Genomic DNA, 19,693 nt, shown 5'->3' with positions numbered 1-19,693 from the left:
TACAAAAAAAGAGCACATATTTACTGAACCCGGCTCTCGATGGGTGCGGTGCTGGCCAGACCCTTCAAAATATCAACTTCAGTATTTTGCTTCTATCAATTTTTTGAATTTGTTTCTAGGTTTCCTATAATTTTTGTGTCAAATTTCTAGTAGATTTTGAAATCAAAGGTGTACATTGTTTTTTTTTTTTTTATTATGAGCATGCTAGTTTTTAAAAGTTCCCATTTTTAAGTGTTCATACTTTGTTATCACTGTGATGCCTGCATGGAGTCCTGATGAGCTACAGTGGAAGGAATCAAAAGAAACAAACTTTTGGCCATAGATATCTTCTTAGAAATAAAATTTAGAACAAAAAAAAAAAAGGAATCCGTGATGATTCTAATTACTAGCTGAATTCTAGCTTTGTTTTCTTAATGCTGCACCTTAATGATCTCAGGGATATTCAGTTCTCTAGAGATTTTGACCAGGGCAACTAAAGAACTGCTAATTAAAAAAAAAAAAAAAAAGAGAGAGTCATGAGAATTGTGAGTAATTTATTTTTTCTTGGAATTTCTTTCGCTTAAGGTTAGAATTGCTCCCATCTGCCTCTTTACAGCGACTGGTCCTGGTATTGTACACAAACTATGAACCTACGAAATAAATACAACCACAGCAAATAAAGCATGCAGGAAACAACCAGCGGCGGACTCACGATGTCGGACCGGCCCGGGCATTCGCCGCCCAGGCCAGCCCAGGACACGTCACATGGTCTGCCGAGCGCGGCTCTGTCACAGCCACGCACGGTAGACCACGTGACTGGAGCGACGGCCCATCGGGGGATGCCCGATCCCCCAATAGGCCAATCCGCCCCTGGAAACAACTGCCACCCAAAATTGCAGAATTTGTCATTTTAGGGCCTGAGTTAAAAGCCTTTTCTCCCACTCTGTGACCATGGGGGAAAAAAGCTAATCATGCCCTTAGTGTGCTCTGGGGATGAGCCAACATTTCTGTACCTGTAGGCTGCCACATTTCTGTTAGAGCTGTTCTCAGATGCCTGGTATGGACTATTTGATTCGGATGCATGGCAGCTCCCTATAAACAGACAAAAATCTATTACTCTTCTTCAAATGGGTAATATACCATCTGTTTCTAGAGTAAATATTAAATCTAATGTCCTCAGCCTGAGTTGTGGTGTACAATGCTGGCCAGTATAGGAAAATTGATTCTTACCTGCTAATTTTCATTCCTGAAATACCACAGATCAGTCCAGACAAGTGTTATGAGTTGTGGACCCAGCTAGGCTGGGGGACCCCCACAGGAACAGTCCAGGACTCCAGGGGCAGACTAGACTAGGGAATCTTCAGCCTATACCAGCCACTTTCCCCGCAGGTTGAGCCCTTGGGTGCTGGTGGCAGGCAGGACGAGCAAGGGAGAGACCTAATGCTAGGGCTGGACTGGAATTCGGAGTGGCGAGGAACGATCTCAGGTGAAGCTGAACAGGCCTGGGGATGCAGGATGCAGGGCTGGAGACAGAAGTCAGGCAGGACTGGAGAGGCAGGCTGCAGGGCTGGAGGCTGATGTCTGGTGGGTCTGGAGCTCAAGCAGGAACCAAGGTCTGGGGAGGAACACTGGAACAAGCTTGGGACAGAAAGCTAGAGAGCAAGCTCAAGACAGGAGGCTTGGGAGCCAGGGAGCAAGCTTGAGACAGGAGGCTTGGGAGCAAGCTTGAGACAGGAAGGGATGGGGAAGCCACAGAGCAAGCTTGGAAACAGGAAGGCTTAGGGAAGCCACAAGGCAAGCTTGGAAACAGGAAGGCCTAGGAAAACTACAAGGCAAGCCTGGAAATAGGAAGGCTTAGGAAAACTACAAGGCAAGCCTGGAAATAGGAAGGCTTAGGAAAGCCACAAGGTATACAGAGATGGGGGACAAGCAAGGAGCCGAGCAGAGTCAATGACAAGGCCCTGAGTGTAGATGGAGATAGGGCTAAATAGGTAGGAATTTGCTGAGTCATGAGGTCACCAAGACTAAAGCTGGAAAGAGGGTAGGAGCAGCTCCTGGAGGACCTCTGGTGGTTGGGAAGCTGCATGACAAGCAGAATCACAACACAAGTGGGTTTTGCATGCCTACCAGCAGATGGAAGCAGAGAATTAAAAAGCTTTTCAGGCACTGTTACTTAACTGAGAGTGCCACCTGCAGTCCCTCAGTATTTACCTGTACCCAATATAGAGCCACAAATCAACTCAAGTAACAACTTCCCCTCCTAGAGCGAACATAGAATCCCGGATTGGAGCCCTCTGAACTGGAGACCTCACATCCAAGGACACAGGGAAAAAAAAAACCTTTCGGTCCAAAGGTTTCAACTATATAGAAAACTAAGCTCTGTTCTACGGAAATAATTCCAACAGTTCAGTCTTTCGGAATCCAGGGGGTGGGTCTCTGGACTGATCTATGGTATTTCAGGAACGAAAATTAGCAGGTAAGAATCAATTTTCCTTTCCTTTCCTGTCCATATCCCAGATCAGTCCAGACAGGTGAGATGTACCCAAGCTCCCTTACACTGGGCAGGAACCCAAAAGACCCACTCGGAAAACACTCTCCCGCACATCTAACCAATAATGTCTGGTAAAAGTGTGAAGGGACGACCATGTGGCCGCTCTACAAATCTCCTGTGGTGACACCAACTGACACTTCACCCAGGAGGTTGACTGCGCTCTAGTTGAATGTGCTTGCAACCCCTCTGGGACTGTTCAACCTTTACAGAGATAGGCCAAAAAAATAGTCTCCTTCAACCAATGAGCATTAGTGGCTTTAGAAGCTGTAGTTCCTTTCTTTGCACCTCCAAACAAGACAAAGAGATGATCTGAACGCCAGACACTATTAGTGACTTTAAGATACTGCAACAGAGTCCAATGAATATACAGGAAGTGCAGTACCCTCGCATGCTGTCCCTCCCCAGCCAAACTCGGAAAAGCCAGAGGCTCTACCTTTTGGTTAAGGTGGAATGACAAAACAATTTTCAGCAAAAACAAGGGTACAGGTCCACAAAGACACATCATAATCCACAATCCTCTGGAACAGTTCTCTACAGGACAAAGCCTGAAGCTCTGAAACCTTTTGGCCAAACAAATCACTACCAGAAAAACTGCTTTCAAAGACACCCTCCACAAAGGTTCAAACGGAGGACCACAAAGACCTCGCAATACCAAATTTAAGTTCTAAGAAGGACACATTCTTCGCATCGGGGGGTTTCAGATTGTTATGGATGAGCAGTGTTTGGGTGGATCCTTGGATACTGTGGCAGATGACCATGCCCATGGGGAGGAGCCCGTGAGGAGCCACAGTACTAGGCTAGACTCAGAACGCACAAAGAAAGTTAGTTCTTTATTATACAGCTTGAAGAGTACCACCAGAGGTGGCAGTAGTGAGGCAGTCTGGTAGTTGCAGTCTCAGGGACCTCGGCAGAGGGAGCCCTTCTCACCCCTTTGGTATTTGGAGGTTCCGAAGCAGGTTTCCCAGCAAGGAAGTACTGTGGATGAGATAGACTGAAAGTGTACTCACTAGGTGTTTGTTGTAGATATGCAATTCCACCAGGTTGTAGAAGGAGAGTGCAGGCACCGAGGCAGGGAGAGCAGGCCCTCGAGGAGTACCTGTTCCCTGTAAGGCACCTGAAATAAAGCAGAGGGCCCCTGAGGAGCGGGTACCCAGGTTAGCAGTTACCCCGAAGAGCAGAGAGAGAGCTTCCAGCGGCAGCACGGAAGCAGCAGAGTAGCATAGACAGGAACAGAACGAATCCAGATTCAAGTCCTTGCTAACTCAACGAGCTAGCAAATTAGATGTTATATACCTGGATGGCGTGACGTCAGTAAGGGGGAATGCTCCCAAGGTTCGCGCCAAGGTTATAATAAAGGCGTGGGTGTCACGTGCACGCACACCCTAGTAGGTACCTGGGAGGAGCATGGCGGGAAGCTGTACCATAGCTGTTCCGGGGACGCCGGAGAGGTGGGCTTGTAGACGCGGCGGTAGCCATCTTTCCTAGGTAAGCGGGAGGAGCCGTGAATAAGGTGAGGCAAATGGGGCGAAGCCGTCTAGCACCGACGAACGCAACACAGATGCTTGACTCCCTTGAGAAATCGTATGATATCTGGATGAGACGATAACAGTCTCCCTTGCAATTTCCCACAAAAGCATCCCAAGGTTGCCACCTGTACTTGATGTGAATTATAGGTGAGGCCCTTAGTCAAGCCCCGCTGTAAAAAGGACCGAATGTGCGGCGTATCCACCCGTAGCGCAACCAGGCCCTTTTCTACACATCAAGACTCACTCTGTACACCCTGACATAAGCCAGCAGTGTGGCAGGTCTCCATGCCTGAAGCAACGTAGCAGTAGATGATTCCAAGTAACCTTTTGATCTCAAAAGTCTCCTCTCAAAAGCCAAGCCGTGAAACAAAAGCAAACCACTCAATCCTTGTCTGAGCAGACCTTGAAGATGAGCCAACCTGATGGGTCCGTCCATGGCAAGATGAATCAGATCCACAAACTACAGACACCACGGCCACTCTGGCACCACCCTGACTGGATGTCACTCTATGTGCCAAAACATTCAATCTACAAGAGGCCATGGAGGAAATACATATAACAGAATCTCTGTTGGCCATGGAAGAACCAAAGTGATGATCCCTTTGGCTTCCAACTCTCTTCTGCGACTGAAGAACCTTGCTGTTTTGGCATTGCTGTGTGACATCATCAAATCCAGTTGGGGATCGTCCCATCTGGCCTGGATGAGGTCCAAGGCCTCCTTCGACAACTCCCATTCCCCTGGGTCCAACTGTTGCCTGCTGAGATAATCCACCTATACGCTGTCTACTCCTGTAACATGTGATGCAGCAACCCTTGCAGGTACTGCTCTGCCCAGACAAATAATTCCTGGGCCTCCAGAGCCACTCCTCATCCCACCCTGTTGATTAATATATGCCTCTGTTGTTGCATTGTCTGCGAACTGTCTTAGCATTCATCTCTGAACCTGAGAAAGGATCACTCTCAAAGCTCTGCGAAATGCCCTCATTTCAAAATGGTTGATAGACTAGAATGCCTCCACTTGATCTTGATAGACCGCCCCTCAACCTTTGAAAATCCTCCGCTGGGCGCATGATTCCTTGCTGGCAGGCCACCCCGGACAAGCTAGAACTCTTTCCACTCTTCAGAGATTTTATTGGTGGCCAACCATGAAGGACGCTCAAGCATATGTGGAATCATGCCCCACGTGTGCTCGTCAGAAGCCGCTGGTGGGCCGTCCTTGGGGTCTCCTACAACCTCTTCCTGCACCCAGTGAGCCGTGGACACACATAACCACAGATTTCATTGTGGACCTCCCTTCTTCCAGTGGCAACAACATCATTTGGGTTACCGTGGACCGATTTTCAAAGATGGCTCACTTTGTGGCGTTACCTGGTCTTCCTTCGGCCCCGGAATTAGCAAAATTATTCATGCGCCACATCTTTCGCCTCCACGGACTCCCAAAACACATACTCTTTGATCGAGGTGTACAATTTACAGCCAGGTTTTGGAAGTCACTATGTAAAAAATTCAACATTGCCTTGGACCTCACATTGGCCTATCACCCGCAGGCCAACGGACAGACAGAAAGGATGAACTGAACCCTGAAACAATTTCTTCGGGTATACGTGAACTCTCGGCAGAATGACTGGTCCAACTTACTACCCTGGGCTTAGTTTGCCTTAAACTTCCACCAGTCTGCATCTACGGGTCAACACCCTTCCAAGTAGTGTACGGACGCCAGCCTCTTCCTCCTCCTCTTCCATTACCTCTGTCTGTGTCTTCTCCGGCAGCACAGGCTACTGCTCCAGAGTTACATCAGCTTTGGGATCACACCAAACAACTACAGCAAGTCGCCCAGAAGTCAGAAGTTCTAAAATGCCCATCATCGGGCAGCTCCACAGTTTAACCCTGGAGACAAGGTGTGGCTCAGCAGTCGCTTTATTCCCTTGAAACTGCCCTCAGCCCACTTCTCACCCAGATACATCGGGCCTTTTCCTGTACTTCGCCGGTTGGGTCCGGTCACGTACCGTCTCCGCCTGCCCACATCGCTCAAGATTCATAATCTTTCCACATCTCACTATTAAAGCCTCTCATCTTGTCAGAGTTCTCCAAGAAACCACCAGAGCTCCAATCTCTGGCATCAGAGGAGGACATTACATATCAGGTACAGGACATCCTGGACGTAAGGAAGTGTGGGAAGCGTTGGGAATACTTGATCTCTTGGGAAGGATTTGGCCCTGAAGACAACAGCTGGGAGCCTGCAGTCAATATTCTTGACACAGAACTAATCAAGCAGTTCCATGCTTCTCATCTGAGTAAGCCCAAACCCCCGGGGAGGGGCCCTAAGAAGGAGGGTACTGTTACGCCCGTCGGTCGCAGATGGCTGCGACCGCTGTTGCTCACCTCTTGTCTCTCTGCACTAACTCCACTGGGTAGTCTCGCGGCCTCCGCCAGCTATTGCCGGCCTGCCTGCCTCTGTTCCTGGGTCTCCCTGGATGCTGCCGACCGCCATCTTGCCCTTGGAATTCCTTAGGTGCATGTGCTCTCTGGCCAGTCTTATGCATGTCATGGCGGGAACCACGGGGGATGATGTCATACTTCGTGGACTCTTAAGCCGGCTGGCCCTGTCTGCCTACAACCTGGCAGCGAGTTCCCTCATTGCTGAATCCGCTTCGCTCACTACGGACTTCCTGTTCCAAGCGGATACCCACTTCTCGGGGGCCCTTTCCTCTCTCGGAGGCCTATCCGCTCTCGGAGGGCCTTGTGCCTAGGACCGCTGCCTGCCCCATTCCCTGAGGCATCCTCTGGAACCTTCGCTACTCCTATAGTGAGTACCCCGCTTCGCGGACCACTACCTTACTTCTCTACTGAGGACCCTCATTGGTGTACCCCGCTCTGCGGACCATTGCCGTACCATCTCTACTGAGGAACCCTCATCGGTGTATCCCGCTCTGCAGACCATTGCCGTATCATCTCTACTGAGAAACCCTCGCAGGTGCACCCCGCTCTGTGGACCATTGCCGTATCATCTCTACAGAGGACTCCTCTTTTAGAATACCCCACTTCACAGACCTCGTGGCACCTCTGTTTCTGTGTGACTTTTATGATACACTGCTCGCTCTCTGCTCTCTCTCCAGTACCTGCTGTTCCATTCACTCCACAGCTGAGACCTCGCCTCCGATGGTGAGGCTCACGGGGCTCCTCCCCGTGGGCGGTACCATCTTTCACCTCGGCCCACATACCCACAAACCCTAACAGTAAAATGTTTATGAACAGGCAAGAGTTTGTTTATTTAGTTATTCCACTAAGTCTATGATTAGAAAGAAGTTATTAACTTATACTAAAGCCTAAGAGAGAATGAAGGCCACACAGCTGCGCCTGAGATTTGATAAGAAATCAGAGGGAGGGAGCACGACTGTTTCCACAAGCATTTTTAATGTATAAAGAGAGACAGCGAGAGAGGGGGGGGGGGGGGGGGGGGGAGAGCGCTCTGGACGTGATGGTACAGGTTATCCTGTACCATCACCGACGTGATATCTTTGATGAGCGGCGGTATAGAAAAACCATTAAATAAATAAATAAATAAATAAATAAATAAAATAAATCCTTTGGAAACATGTAAGCTTTTTATATCCATGTAGCAATTGTTATAATCTACCATTACGTGTTCAGTGTAATCTGATTTTTATTTATTCTATTCTCCTATTGCTCAAATAAACTCACTTTCCTAAATACCTGAAACCATGATGTACTGAATCAAAGTTTGTGTGTGGCTCTTTGTGTAGAGAATTAGCACCTGGGTTTAAGCCCCCAGGTATAATCCCAGTAATTGTGTGTGAATGTCAGTGTACAAAGACTGAACCTGTAAAATCAGGATCATCCACAGGATCACCACCTGGATCATCCTGCAAGTCATCGGAATCATCCGATTTAACATTCCCAGTAGGTGGCTAAGACCTAACCGATGGAGCAGCTCCCCTGAACCCCTGGCTGAGAACCCTTTAGACCTCTTTGGACTGCAATTTCTGATTCAGGGGTTGTTTAACCCCTGCACCTTTCCTGGCCAGATAGGCCTTGTGCAGAAGTAAAACAAAATCAGTGGAAAATTCCTCCACACTGCCCCCCACAATTTGGCGCCTCCAGGCCTTCCTCCCCTGATCCTCAATCCCGGCCTGCACTGCCAGTGTTACGATTCCTGCCCGCGGAGATCAGCCGCTGCCTGCCTACCCCGTGGCAGGGAGTGCTGCTAGCAGAAGCCTCTTCAGGTGGCAGGACGCCGCCGACTCCATTCTCTGCAGCCTGGGGGCTGCGCCCATCTCAGCTGGGAGCCTTCCCTCGCAGCCGATGCTGCGCCGGCTCCCCGACGCTCCTCCTGGGGTCCTCAGACGGCAGGGAGCTGTCCTTGCTGCTGCCGGGGTCTTCAACCGGCAGGGAGGCTGTCCCCGCCGGTGCCTGCAGCCAGCCTGCCTTCCCTGCGTCAGTGTGGGCGTGCAGGGGATGTCGCCGACCATGGTCCTGCTTCTCTTCCTGCTTCAGCCTTCCTTAGGCGCCGGCTCGCGCCTCTTCACTCTATTTAAAGGGCCAGCCACAGGAAGTGCTGCTGGCTCCATCTGATGATAACTTCCTGCTTCAGCCCTATAAAAGGGCCTTGCTTCAGTTCTTCTGGGCCTTCGGATCGGGTTCCACAGTCGTCTGTGTCTTCTGACCGGTCCAGGTCCTCCGTGGTCTTCTTCTGTTTTGACGGCTTCGTCTCCATGTTCCAGATGTCTGTCGTCCAGGTCTTCAGTTGTCTCCATGTTCCAGATGTCCATCGTCCAGGTCTTCAGATGTCTCCTTGTTCCAGATATTCTTCGTTCAGATGTCTTCAGATGTCTCCATGTTCCAGATATTCTTCGTTCAGATGTCTTCGTGTCCCCGGTGCCTGATGCTCTGGTCTTCTGTTGTCTCGATGTTCCTGATGTCCTTGCCTTCGTCTCTGCCTCCATGCCTTGGTTCCCCGATGTCCACCTTCCTGGCGTACCGCTGTCGTGGTCCATGACCAGTCCCACGGGTGGGCTGTGTAGGGCGCCTCACGGTACAAGGCCATCCTCATCTCCGCAACGCAACCCTCTGGAAGACCTGCTTCAGTCCGTTTTGTTTTTTGTTTTTAAACAATTTTATTAAAGCAGAGGAAGGATAATGGTACAACAATGCAAGCCAATCAAAATACAACAGTAACACCTGCACCGATAATGATGTAAATTGCACATGTACACCAATGCTTCAATAAGGAATTTTTGAAAACATTTCAGTCCCACCCTCCCCTCCCTCCTTCCCCTCACAACAACAGTAAGTAAAATCCACAAGCATATCAATAAAATAAAATAAAATAAAATAAAATGGAATAGAGTGGAGTGATAAAGTGATATTAATGGTAAGGTATAGGGTCTTCGATATTCAATATTCTGTGCTAATATTTGCAATCATTTAAGGGAGTGCCGATATGTAGTCTCTGGAAAAACCTGAGGAGTTAAGCACCATAATTATGTCCCAGACTTACAAGGCATATCCACACTGCTCAGATCTTTACTCCTGAGCTGCCATCCAAACCTGATAGGGCCCCCAAATCTTAAGAAATGTTGGCAGCCGATCATGATGAATCGCAGTAAGACGAGCAAGTTGATAAATACCATGGAAAAACTTGCTGTAGGAAGTGCTGGGCGTCCCTGTGAACAGTTTCCAGTGAAAGACTCAAGAGAGCATGCCAAGGCTTGACCGGTAGGGACGTGGATAAGATATTGGAGGCCCATGTAGTAATTTTCCGCCAAAACGTGGAAACCAGCGGGCATTGCCACCACACGTGATAATAAGTTCCCACTGCACCACATTGACGCCAACAATACTGAGATACAGTGGGAGTCACCTTGTGAAGTCTCTCTGGTGAGTAGTGCCAGCGGTAGAGCATCTTATAACAGTTCTCTTGAAGTCTGGCAGATATAGAACATTTATGCGCAGACAGGAATATAAGATCCCAATCAGTGGATGATAAGTCTTGCTCAAGGTCCTCAATCCATACTGTTTGTTGTCGAAATGGCTTTGTCACACGTCCACCAAGTAAATGATAGATTTTTGATATAAGCCCACTGATTTGATTTGCGTGCAAACAATTTTCAAAGAGCGTGCTGGACAATCGCAAAATGCCTTTCCTAAGCACCCTTTTAATAATATGATAAAGTTTAGCATAAAGTAGAAAATCTACATAGTCCAATGAATAATGAGAACGCAGTTCCTCGGGAGACATAAGGGACCCCTGTTTCTGTACGTGCTCTAAACGAGAAATACCCACTTGTACCCATTAGTATGCAGCTTCTGTAGAATGGGGCTTTGGGAGCAGAGCATTAGCAAATAGGTGAGTTAGCAAGGGATATTGTTCTGGGCCAACAAGAAAAGGTTATCATTTCGCCCACACTTTAAGCGTGGTTGCTAATGCATAAGGTAGGTAGGAGATTCCTTGCCACGTATGTTTGGGTTGCCATGGCAGAGCCGACAACGGTTGTGCACCCGAGAAAGTGCGCTCAAAGAGGGTCCACTGCAGTATCATTATAGTTCTATGAATTATGACAAGTGCCCTAAGCTGCGCTGCACAGTAATACCATTCCACATTCGGAACACTGAGTCCACCTCTAATCTTTGGCAAATACAATGTGCCACGAGCGACCCTAGGTGGCCGTTTCCTCCAAATAAAACAAAAAATAAGGGCTTGCCATTGTCTGAGTATAGGAGGGGGGAGGTAGATAGGAATGGTAGTGAAAAAATAGAGGAGCCTAGGCAGGACATTCATTTTAACAATGGAAATACACCCCAGCCAAGAGAAAGTGCCTTTAGACCATTTCCCCAAGTCTCTCTGAATGTTCTGTATGAGCGGTTTATAATTGAGGTCAAAGAGCTGACTGGCGTGACTTCCAATGCAGATACCTAAATATTTCAACGCTTTGGGTGCCCATTTAAAAAGAAAAAAGGTTTTAAGTGATTCCGCCTCCGCATCCGGGAGAATAACATTGAGAATTTCCGATTTATCATAATTTACCTTAAACCCGGATACCCTGCTAAAGGTCTGGAGTTCAGAAGTGATCCCTTGCAGGGAGGTAGACGGATTAGTCAAGGTAAACATGATGTCGTCTGCGAATAGCGAGATTTTGAAATGGTGTTGATCCCTGAGCACTCCAGTGACATTTATGGCCTCCTGGACGCGAGTTGCAAAGGGTTCTAGAAATAATGCAAACATTAGTGGGGACAGCGGGCATCCCTGTCTAGTACCTCGGCCAATTGGGAAAGCCTCGCCATATTTGCCATTAATTTTGACTCTGGTAGCCGGGTGGTCATATAGCTTGCGAATCCATTGAATAAAATAAGTGCCAAAGCCCATGCGTTTCAGCGTTTCAAAGAGAAAGGGCCAACGGACCAGATCAAACGCCTTCTCTGCGTCAAGAGAAAGAAGCACTGTCGGTAGATGGGCGTAGTGCACATAATCGATAATGTTCACAATTCTGCAAACGTTATCCGCTGCTAAGCGTCCCAGGACAAATCCCACCTGGTCACTGTGTACAAGATTGGGCAAAACACTATTCAACCGAGCTGCCAGTATTCGGGCCTATAAGATATCGGCCTATAACAGCCACAAGCGCCGGGATCACGACATGGCTTGGCAATGACAGAAATCCCCGCTGTATTGGCATCTGCGGCAAAACCTCCATCACTTCGTAGGAAGTTAAACATGTCTGTGAGTGGAGCTACCAGAATATTAGAGAACTTTTTATAATAAGTGGCCGTGAACCCGTCTATCCCCGGGGCTTTTCCTGCTTTCAGTGTTTTAATTGCCTCCAGTACTTCCAATTTGGAAATGGGTTTGTCTAGCATCTCAAGATGCATAAGGGGCAGTGTCGGTAGAGTTACTGAATCCAAATAGTGCTGTATGGCAGCATCAGATATATTGTCCACTGCAGTATATAATGTGGCATAAAAATCAGTGAAAGCTTTCCGGATAGCGGTCAAGGATGTTACAGTCGCCCCCTGCTTATCCCGTACTTTAGCCACTAACGTCAGCACCCTTGCTGCCTTCAGTTTCTGGGCCAGATGCCTGCCCACCTTATTACCGCCTTCAAAGAATTTCTGTTTTAGCATGGAAAGATTATAACTGATAGCATCATCCAGTGCACTCAAAGAGTCTCTGACAAGTGTTATCTGCTGATAAGTCTTTTTGGTTAACGTGAGGGTGTGCTGCTTGGTTAGTTGGTCTAATTCTCGTAAGAAAGCCTGTCTGTTCTTTTCCCTCTCTTTATTACAATATGCTGTGCGGCCAAGAAGGACACCCCGTGCCACTGCCTTAGAGCAATCCCATAGAGTAGTAGGGGTTATATCATCTGATTGATTTAGATCAAAGTATTCTTGCATTTGATTGGTCATGGTTTGTACAAAGGCAGTATCATGTAGCAGAACGTCGTTAAGCCTCCAAGTACGGAGACCAGGATCGTTATCCTGCATATTAACCTCCACCCAAATGAGGGTGTGATCAGACCAAGTTGCATTGTCAATACCCACCCGGCCTATGTCATTCTGAGACGTTCGAGAAACAAAAAAATAGTCTATGCAAGAGTATGTATTGTGTGGCTTAGAGTAAAAAGTGCATGAACGGGATCTGGGATTTCTCTGGCGCCAAATATCTTCTAAACTCCAGATCTCCAGGAAGTCACGCCAAGCCTTCCGCACCCCCTTGGTCATGGACCCTTTGGTGGACGCATCTAAGTTGGGGACTCTGGTAGCATTAAAATCTCCACCAAGTATAATCTCTCCCTCGGCATGTTGTTGGAGTAGTCTGTCTAGGATCCCAAAGAATGAGATCTGATTCCCATGTGGGAAATAGACATTCAGTAGCGTAAACACTTTATTCCCACTTTAATTTTAAGGAGAATATATCTAACGGAATGATCTATTTACTTACATAGGACTTCGTGGATAAAAGATTGCGCTATCAGTATCCCCACCCCCGTATATTTAGCATCTTTAGAGCTGGCAGCCCAATGTGTCCCTGGATATTGCTGGAAGGTAAGGAGACGCTCATGGTGTTTTCTAATGTGGGTTTCCTGTATATAGACAATGACAGCATTAGATGAGCAAAGCTCTCGTTGCAACAAAGACCGCTTCCTCAGCATATTTAACCCCTTGACATTTAATGATTTATCTCTGATGAGCGGCGGTATATAAAAAACAATAAATAAATAAATAAATAAATAAATAAATAATAATGAGATTATACAACTAGCCATCTGATCAGAGAAGAATAAAGGAGGACAGCCCAATGCTTAAACATCCCCTGCATATTACAGTTTAATAATCACTCCTGCACCCAAGTTACACTATACTCCACAGCACTCATTGTATGAACAAATACCCTTACCAGATCCCAATCCACCCTGTGAGAAGAAAACCCCCCTATTAATGACCCCATAATATGGAAACCAACCCTGTCGAAGACTCCCGGGTTAGTATCACCGGGGGGAGCTGGCTTAACCCGACAAGAGCAGACCCCCCCGTCCCCCCACCCCTACAGGCCCCCATCAGTACAAGTAAAGATATGCAAACGTTGTAAATCTATAATATTGAATAAGACTCAACAACAGAACCATCTTTTAAGAAAAATACAAAACCTGAAACTGTCCAAAAATATAGTCCGGACTCTTCGGATATAGTAACCCGTCTGCACAGTGTAAAATCTCTCCGGTCCCCCAAACAGCATGCAGATAGCAACGCTCTCCTCCCAAATTTTTGGAGCATGGAGCTGTAGGGCATCAACCCTTCTCCGCAGCTGCGACTGTAGTAGCTGAGGGTTGCCGGCGAAGGCGTTTCCCTCCCTTACCCGCTCTATACCAGCGTGGGAGTGCGTCCATTTTAGCAGGAGCCGCCGCCATTTTAGGAGCATGAAAATGAGTGGGTAACTGTGCCTGCTTGAAGGCTTCAGCTGCTTCTTCCAAGCATTTGATACGGTAAGTGACTCCCTTCACCTGAAATTGTAATCCGAACGGGTAGGTCCACCTATATCTTACAGCGCAGTCCCTCAGATTAGCTGTAACTTCACGAAGTTCATACCTCCGTTTCAGAGTGACAGGGACTAGACCTTGATATATTTCAAGCGCATGGTTTTTCCAGCTTAAATATTTTATTGTCCTGGCTGCGTCGAGTATCCGTGTTTTCTGTCCGTAGTCGTGGAAGCATACGATTATATCGCGGGGTCTGGAATCCCTGCGTTGTCCCAGCGATCGGTGGGCCCTGTCTAGTCGGATGGAGGTTGAGAGTGTTTCCTCGTATTCCTGCCCCGAGTCATCAGTATTGAGAAGGAACGAACAAATCCGCCGTACTACTCCCTCAGCATCTTCATACTCCGCTGTGTCTGGGACTCTTCGAATACGAAGATTACTTCTCCGGCTTCGATTTTCAAGGTCGTCTACCTTGTCGGCTAGTGCAGTCAGTTTAATGTTGAAAGCGGATTGTTGGGTGGCCACCTCATTTATGATCTCTCCTTGTTGATCAGCCCGTATATCAAGTTCATCAACTCGATTGCCGAGAGCGCTAAAATTTTCTTTTAGGTCAGCCATTGCTGCCATGAGGTCGAATTTATGCTGGTGGAGGTCCGCCCTAAATTCAACGAACTACGAATTTCATCCCGGAGCTCTGACTCTGCACTGACGGCTGCCACAGACATTTCAGCCCCCTGGGCTATGTCCTGAGTCGGTTCCATGTGCTCAGACGTGTCCACGGTTGCTTCGTTGGGTGTAGGCCTAGTATCCGACACCGACCTTCCATAGGAAAACTGTTTTAAATCGGTGGAGCCTATTGCAATCTGCGTTAGTTCAAGTCAAGTCTCTGTTTGAACTTGCCCTGAGTCTGGCGTGGTCCGCGATCAATCCCACGGGGGGGGCTGTGTAGGGCGCGCCCCAGTGCAGGCCTCTTCAGTTGCTTTGTCATGTTCCGTTATTCAGCTTCCACTATTCCTTCTGGAGTAATTCCCTGAGCCCAGCGTGGTCCGCAACCAGTCCCGCAGGGGGCTGTGTTTGGCGCGCTGCATCGCAGTCTCGCACCAGCTCTTGATCCTGCTTCAGCCCTCATCTACAGTGTCTCGCTCCAGTCCTCGTCCATGATGTCTTCGCTCCAGTCCTCGTCTGTGGTGTCTTTCCTCCAGCCTTCGTCTACAGTGTCTTCACCTCAGTCCTTGTTTACAGTGTCTTCGCTTCAGCCCTAGCCCAAAGTCTTTTGTGTTCCAAGGACTCCGTCTGCCCTCATCCTCTGTCTGGCCTGCCGCCCATTGCCGTACCCAGCGGCAGGTCCGAAAGGGCTTGGAACGGTCGGAGGACTGTTCATCAATCAACATTGCATTGTTGGTCATCCTGGGGCATGCAGGTCCGGTTGAGGGTCAGACCTTGTACCCTAGTCCTTGCTTCAGCCTTGTCCTGCTTTCGTTACCCATGCTCGCACCAGCTCACCTCTCGCGGTATGGCTTGGGTCATGCCGTGGCCCAAAGGCTCACATCACCAGCTTTAGAGACGACCGCGCCTCGAAATGTAACAGTTGCTGGAGGTCGTACTCCTAACAGGACCCGAAGGCCACCGTGCCCTCGGGTTGTAACGGGATCCAAAGACCCCAAGCCCTCGGTTCCTACAGCTGCAGGAGGTTGCGCTCGTAACAGCCAGAGACAAAGGGGGAGAGGAATCTCTAGGCTCATGAGAAGGCACCTGCTTCCTGCCACGGCAAAATCGCCCCCGAAGCCTCTCTGACAGGGCCCTGAGATCAGGTAGTTTTCGTCAGCTGCTGGCCCCATGGAGGGTGTGTGTGTCCCCCCCCCCCAGGCACATTCGCTGCAAAACGTGGCAAAATTAAGCACGAGTGGCAGGTGCCACAGGCCCAACAGAATTTGTAATGCTCCGAAGTCGGCACCACTGCAGAGCACACGTGGCTAGGTCTGCCTGACTGCCGTGTCAAACTTCCAATGCTCGCGACAATGCTCACGACAGGATTTATGCTGCTCCCTTTTTTTTTTTTTTTAAAGTCACAGTCACGCAAAAACAAACGCACGTAAAAGAAAAGATTTACTTCCCTGCTGCTGGCTGATGACTCAGAGGAAGAAGACCTCATGGTTTCTGATCTCTTGAAGCTGCAGGCTAAAAGCAGAACAGGGATTGCCAACCCCCCAACTCACCTGGCTCGACCTGAGGGATGGCCCATGAAGGAACCTAACACCTCAGGGAGCATCTCCTCTAATCTTCTTCTCTTTCTTTATCCTTTTATTTTTTTTTTTGTCAGACTGCATGTTTGCACCACTGCCATCTGCTGGAGACAGAGAAATACTGAGGGACTGCAGGTGGCACCCTCGGTTAAGTAGCAGGGCCTCAAAAACATTTTAGTTCTCTGCCGCCATCTGCTGGTAGGGATGCAAAACCTACTTTTCTGGACTGATCTGGAGTATGAACAGAAAGAAAAGATCCACAGCAGCATAAGGAGACTATTTGCCTTCTAAATTTAATTATATTGTGTTTCATTTAGGTCAAAACACTAAAAATAATATACTGTGCCATATGAAAGTAACAACTTGTATTCCAAAACTCCTTATTTCTTTTGTTGGTTCCTTCATCTCTTTTTCTTTTAATGTATTTCAGATTTTAACTATGTTTATAATATTTTGGAAATAAAAGCTTGTGCCTTCTGAGTCTATTCTTAAAATGAAAGGGCCACAGACTACTCTGTATGCAATCTGATGAAGATCAATATAACTGCTCCTGTAAATGAATCAAGATACAGAAAGAGAATTTGGGAAACACAAACCCTAATAACTCTCCAGGACTAAAGCACAACTGAAAAAGAAGGATCTTAATACCGACAGTACCTGAATGTAATCCTCTCTGAAGTGGCCGAAAGGCGGAAGAGAAAAAGAAAATCTAAATAAATAAGTAATTGCTACTTAAATTAGTAGTGATTGGGAGGCAAAGGGGAATGATGGGGAATGAAGGCATTTTCCTCCCTCTTTCTTTTAGAAATGTAACAGCACAGTAACAAACAAAGCCCTGGTTAACAAATGAACTAGAAAATGGCAGGTTCTCATCTCTCCTGCTCCCTCAGTCCTTTTCCTGCTAAACTCTGGCATGCACATACACGATAGCAGAAAATCTAAGAGACAAGTTACATTTTTCTCAGTCACACTCAGTCCCTACAAATAAAGACAATTTTTACAGCCAAGGATTTGCTGATATTCTTGCTGCAGCTGAACCTCCTAGAGGGTGACTGTCAGGCACATTGCATCTATCTCAGAGAGCCAAATGCTGACACAGCTCAGAGAGGACATACTTACCAGATCTGTAGGCTAGTTTAATTGGTCTGCCGTATAAACGGATGCCATTCAGCAAAGCTATAGCATAGGGCACTGATTCTGTGTGCTTAAAACACACAAAGCCAAACGACTTAGGGTTGCCTTCTTTGTCCTTAACTATGTTCACTTTAATTAATGGCCCAGCCTGCAAGAAAGTACAAAATTCCTTTTTGATTGTATTCTTCTTACATGTTAGGTGAATTTGTGAGACCCCCACACACGCATGCATACACTAAGGGCACGTCACCGAATTCCCTTGCACACAAGATCTTTGACAAACGGGATATTCCAGCAGATTCTGCTAATAGTTCTTGCTGTGTTTGTATTTCCCTGAAAAGTTACAGTGCACCTATATCCAATTACAGAAATGACAACAGGCGGGTGGCACCTGACGAAGTGGACTCTGTGATCCTCTCCTCCTAGTGGGAGCACTGAGAGGAGAGGATCACCTTGCTGGTGGCTGGAAAGAATCAGTAAGTACTCCTTGGAGACATTTTTAAAATGTAAAAGTATTGGGGAGAAGTAAACTATTGGGGTATATTTTTAGTGTGTTTGTGTGTTTTGTTTTAAATAGGTAGTCAGAAAAGAAAACAGGCAACAGAGGTTTGTGTGTTTTATTTTAAGTAGGTAGTCAGGCAGGCAACAAACAAAAGTTTCTGTGGGTTTTTTTAAATAGGTAGTCAGAAAGGCAGGCAACAAATAGAAGTTTGTTTGTTTCCCAGGGTTTCTGCCCAGAAGGCTGTCATAGTTGGTGATTATTAGGAATGTAGACAGCTGGGTGGCTGGTGGGTGAGAGGATTGCCTGGTAACATGCCTTAAGTAGCAAGTTGAAATCCAGAACCTCCAGGGTAGCATTCTCTGAAATGCTCCCTGTTCCACGTGCAGGTCACCAGAAGTGGGCAGAGCTCCGGAGTCTCAATGCGTGGATGAGACGATGGTGCAAGGAAGAGGGATTCAGTTTTGTAAGGAACTGGGGAACCTTTTGGGAAAGGGGGAGTCTTTTCTGAAGGGATGGGCTCCACCTTAACCAGGGTGGAACCAGGCTGCTGGCGCTAACCTTTAAAAAGGAGATAGAACAGCTTTTAAACTGGTTTGGAGGGAGGTATCTTCGAGGGATACTAATGAAGCATTAGAGTTAGGGCATCCCAAAAGAGAGGTTCCAATAATAAGAAAAGTAGTCCAAGTGCCTATAATTAAAAACTCACCTGAGCTAAAAGATTCTAATTTATCCCTATCAATTAAAAAGCAGAATGAAAATACAAACAAAAAACACACTTTGAAATGTTTGTATGCTAATGCCAGAAGTCTAAGAAGTAAGATGGGAGAATTAGAATGTATAGCAGTGAATGATGACATAGACTTAATTGGCATCTCAGAGACATGGTGGAAAGAGGATAACCAATGGGACAGTGCTATACCGGGGTAAAAATTATATCGCAATGACAGAAAGGAGCATCTTGGTGGCAGGGTGGCGCTTTATGTCTGGGATGGCACAGAGTTCAACAGGTTAAAGATCTTGCATGAGACAAAATGCACAATCAAATCTTTATGAGTAGTAATCCCTTGTGTATTGGGGAAGAGAATAGTGATAGGGGTATACTACCGTCCACCTGGTCAAGATGGTGAGACAGACAGTGAAATGGTAAGAGAAATCAGGGAAGCTAACCAAACTGGAGAGCAGTAATAACTGGACTGTGCTTCTGGGATGGTATTTTTTAACAGTGTCCACGCCTGTGGCACACATTTTACCTTTGTAGCTGCACCTTTCAGTTTTTTTCTAACTATTTTTCTCATTTTATTAAAGTTTTCCTTTTTAAAGTTTAGCGCTAGAGCCGTGAATTTACTTTCTGTCCCCCTTCCAGTCATTAATTCAAATTTGATCATATTATGATCGCTATTGCCAAGCGGCCTCACCACCGTTACCTCTTTCACCAAATCCTGTGCTCCACTAAAATTGCTCCCTTTCTCATTGGTTCCTGAACCAATTGCTCCATAAAACTGTCATTTATTCCATCCATGAACTTTATCTCTCTAGCATGCCCTGATGTTTCACTTACTCAGTCAATATTGGGGTAATTGAAATCTCTCAATGTATTCCATGCACTAAGAAAGGTGGAAGGAAGGCAAAACGATTACCTGCATGGTTAAAAGATGAGGTGAAAGAGGCTATTTTAGCCAAAAGATCTTCAAAAAATTAGAAGAAGGATCCATCAAAAGAAAATAAAATAAAGCATAAGCATTGGCAAGTTAAATGATAAGACAGGTTAA

General features: G+C 47.1%; 1 protein-coding gene across 1 annotated transcript in view; it reads right to left on the bottom strand.

Moving 5' to 3' along the window:
• The window catches only part of RBM11 (RNA binding motif protein 11), a 28,095-nt gene that overhangs the window by 1,615 nt on the left and 6,787 nt on the right, over window positions 1-19,693 (bottom strand). Inside the window, exons 2-3 of the mRNA XM_029577858.1 lie at window positions 17,408-17,570; window positions 993-1,071 (exon numbers count right to left, since the gene is read on the bottom strand). Of these exons, the coding sequence (XP_029433718.1) occupies window positions 993-1,071; window positions 17,408-17,570 (242 nt within the window). The remainder of the gene's footprint in view (window positions 1-992; window positions 1,072-17,407; window positions 17,571-19,693) is intronic.

Source organism: Rhinatrema bivittatum, chromosome 15 (assembly GCF_901001135.1).
Source record: "Rhinatrema bivittatum chromosome 15, aRhiBiv1.1, whole genome shotgun sequence".
NCBI lineage: Eukaryota > Metazoa > Chordata > Amphibia > Gymnophiona > Rhinatrematidae > Rhinatrema > Rhinatrema bivittatum.
The sequence above is the reverse complement of the archived record's forward strand: the minus strand, read 5'-3'. Positions and strand labels throughout refer to the sequence as shown.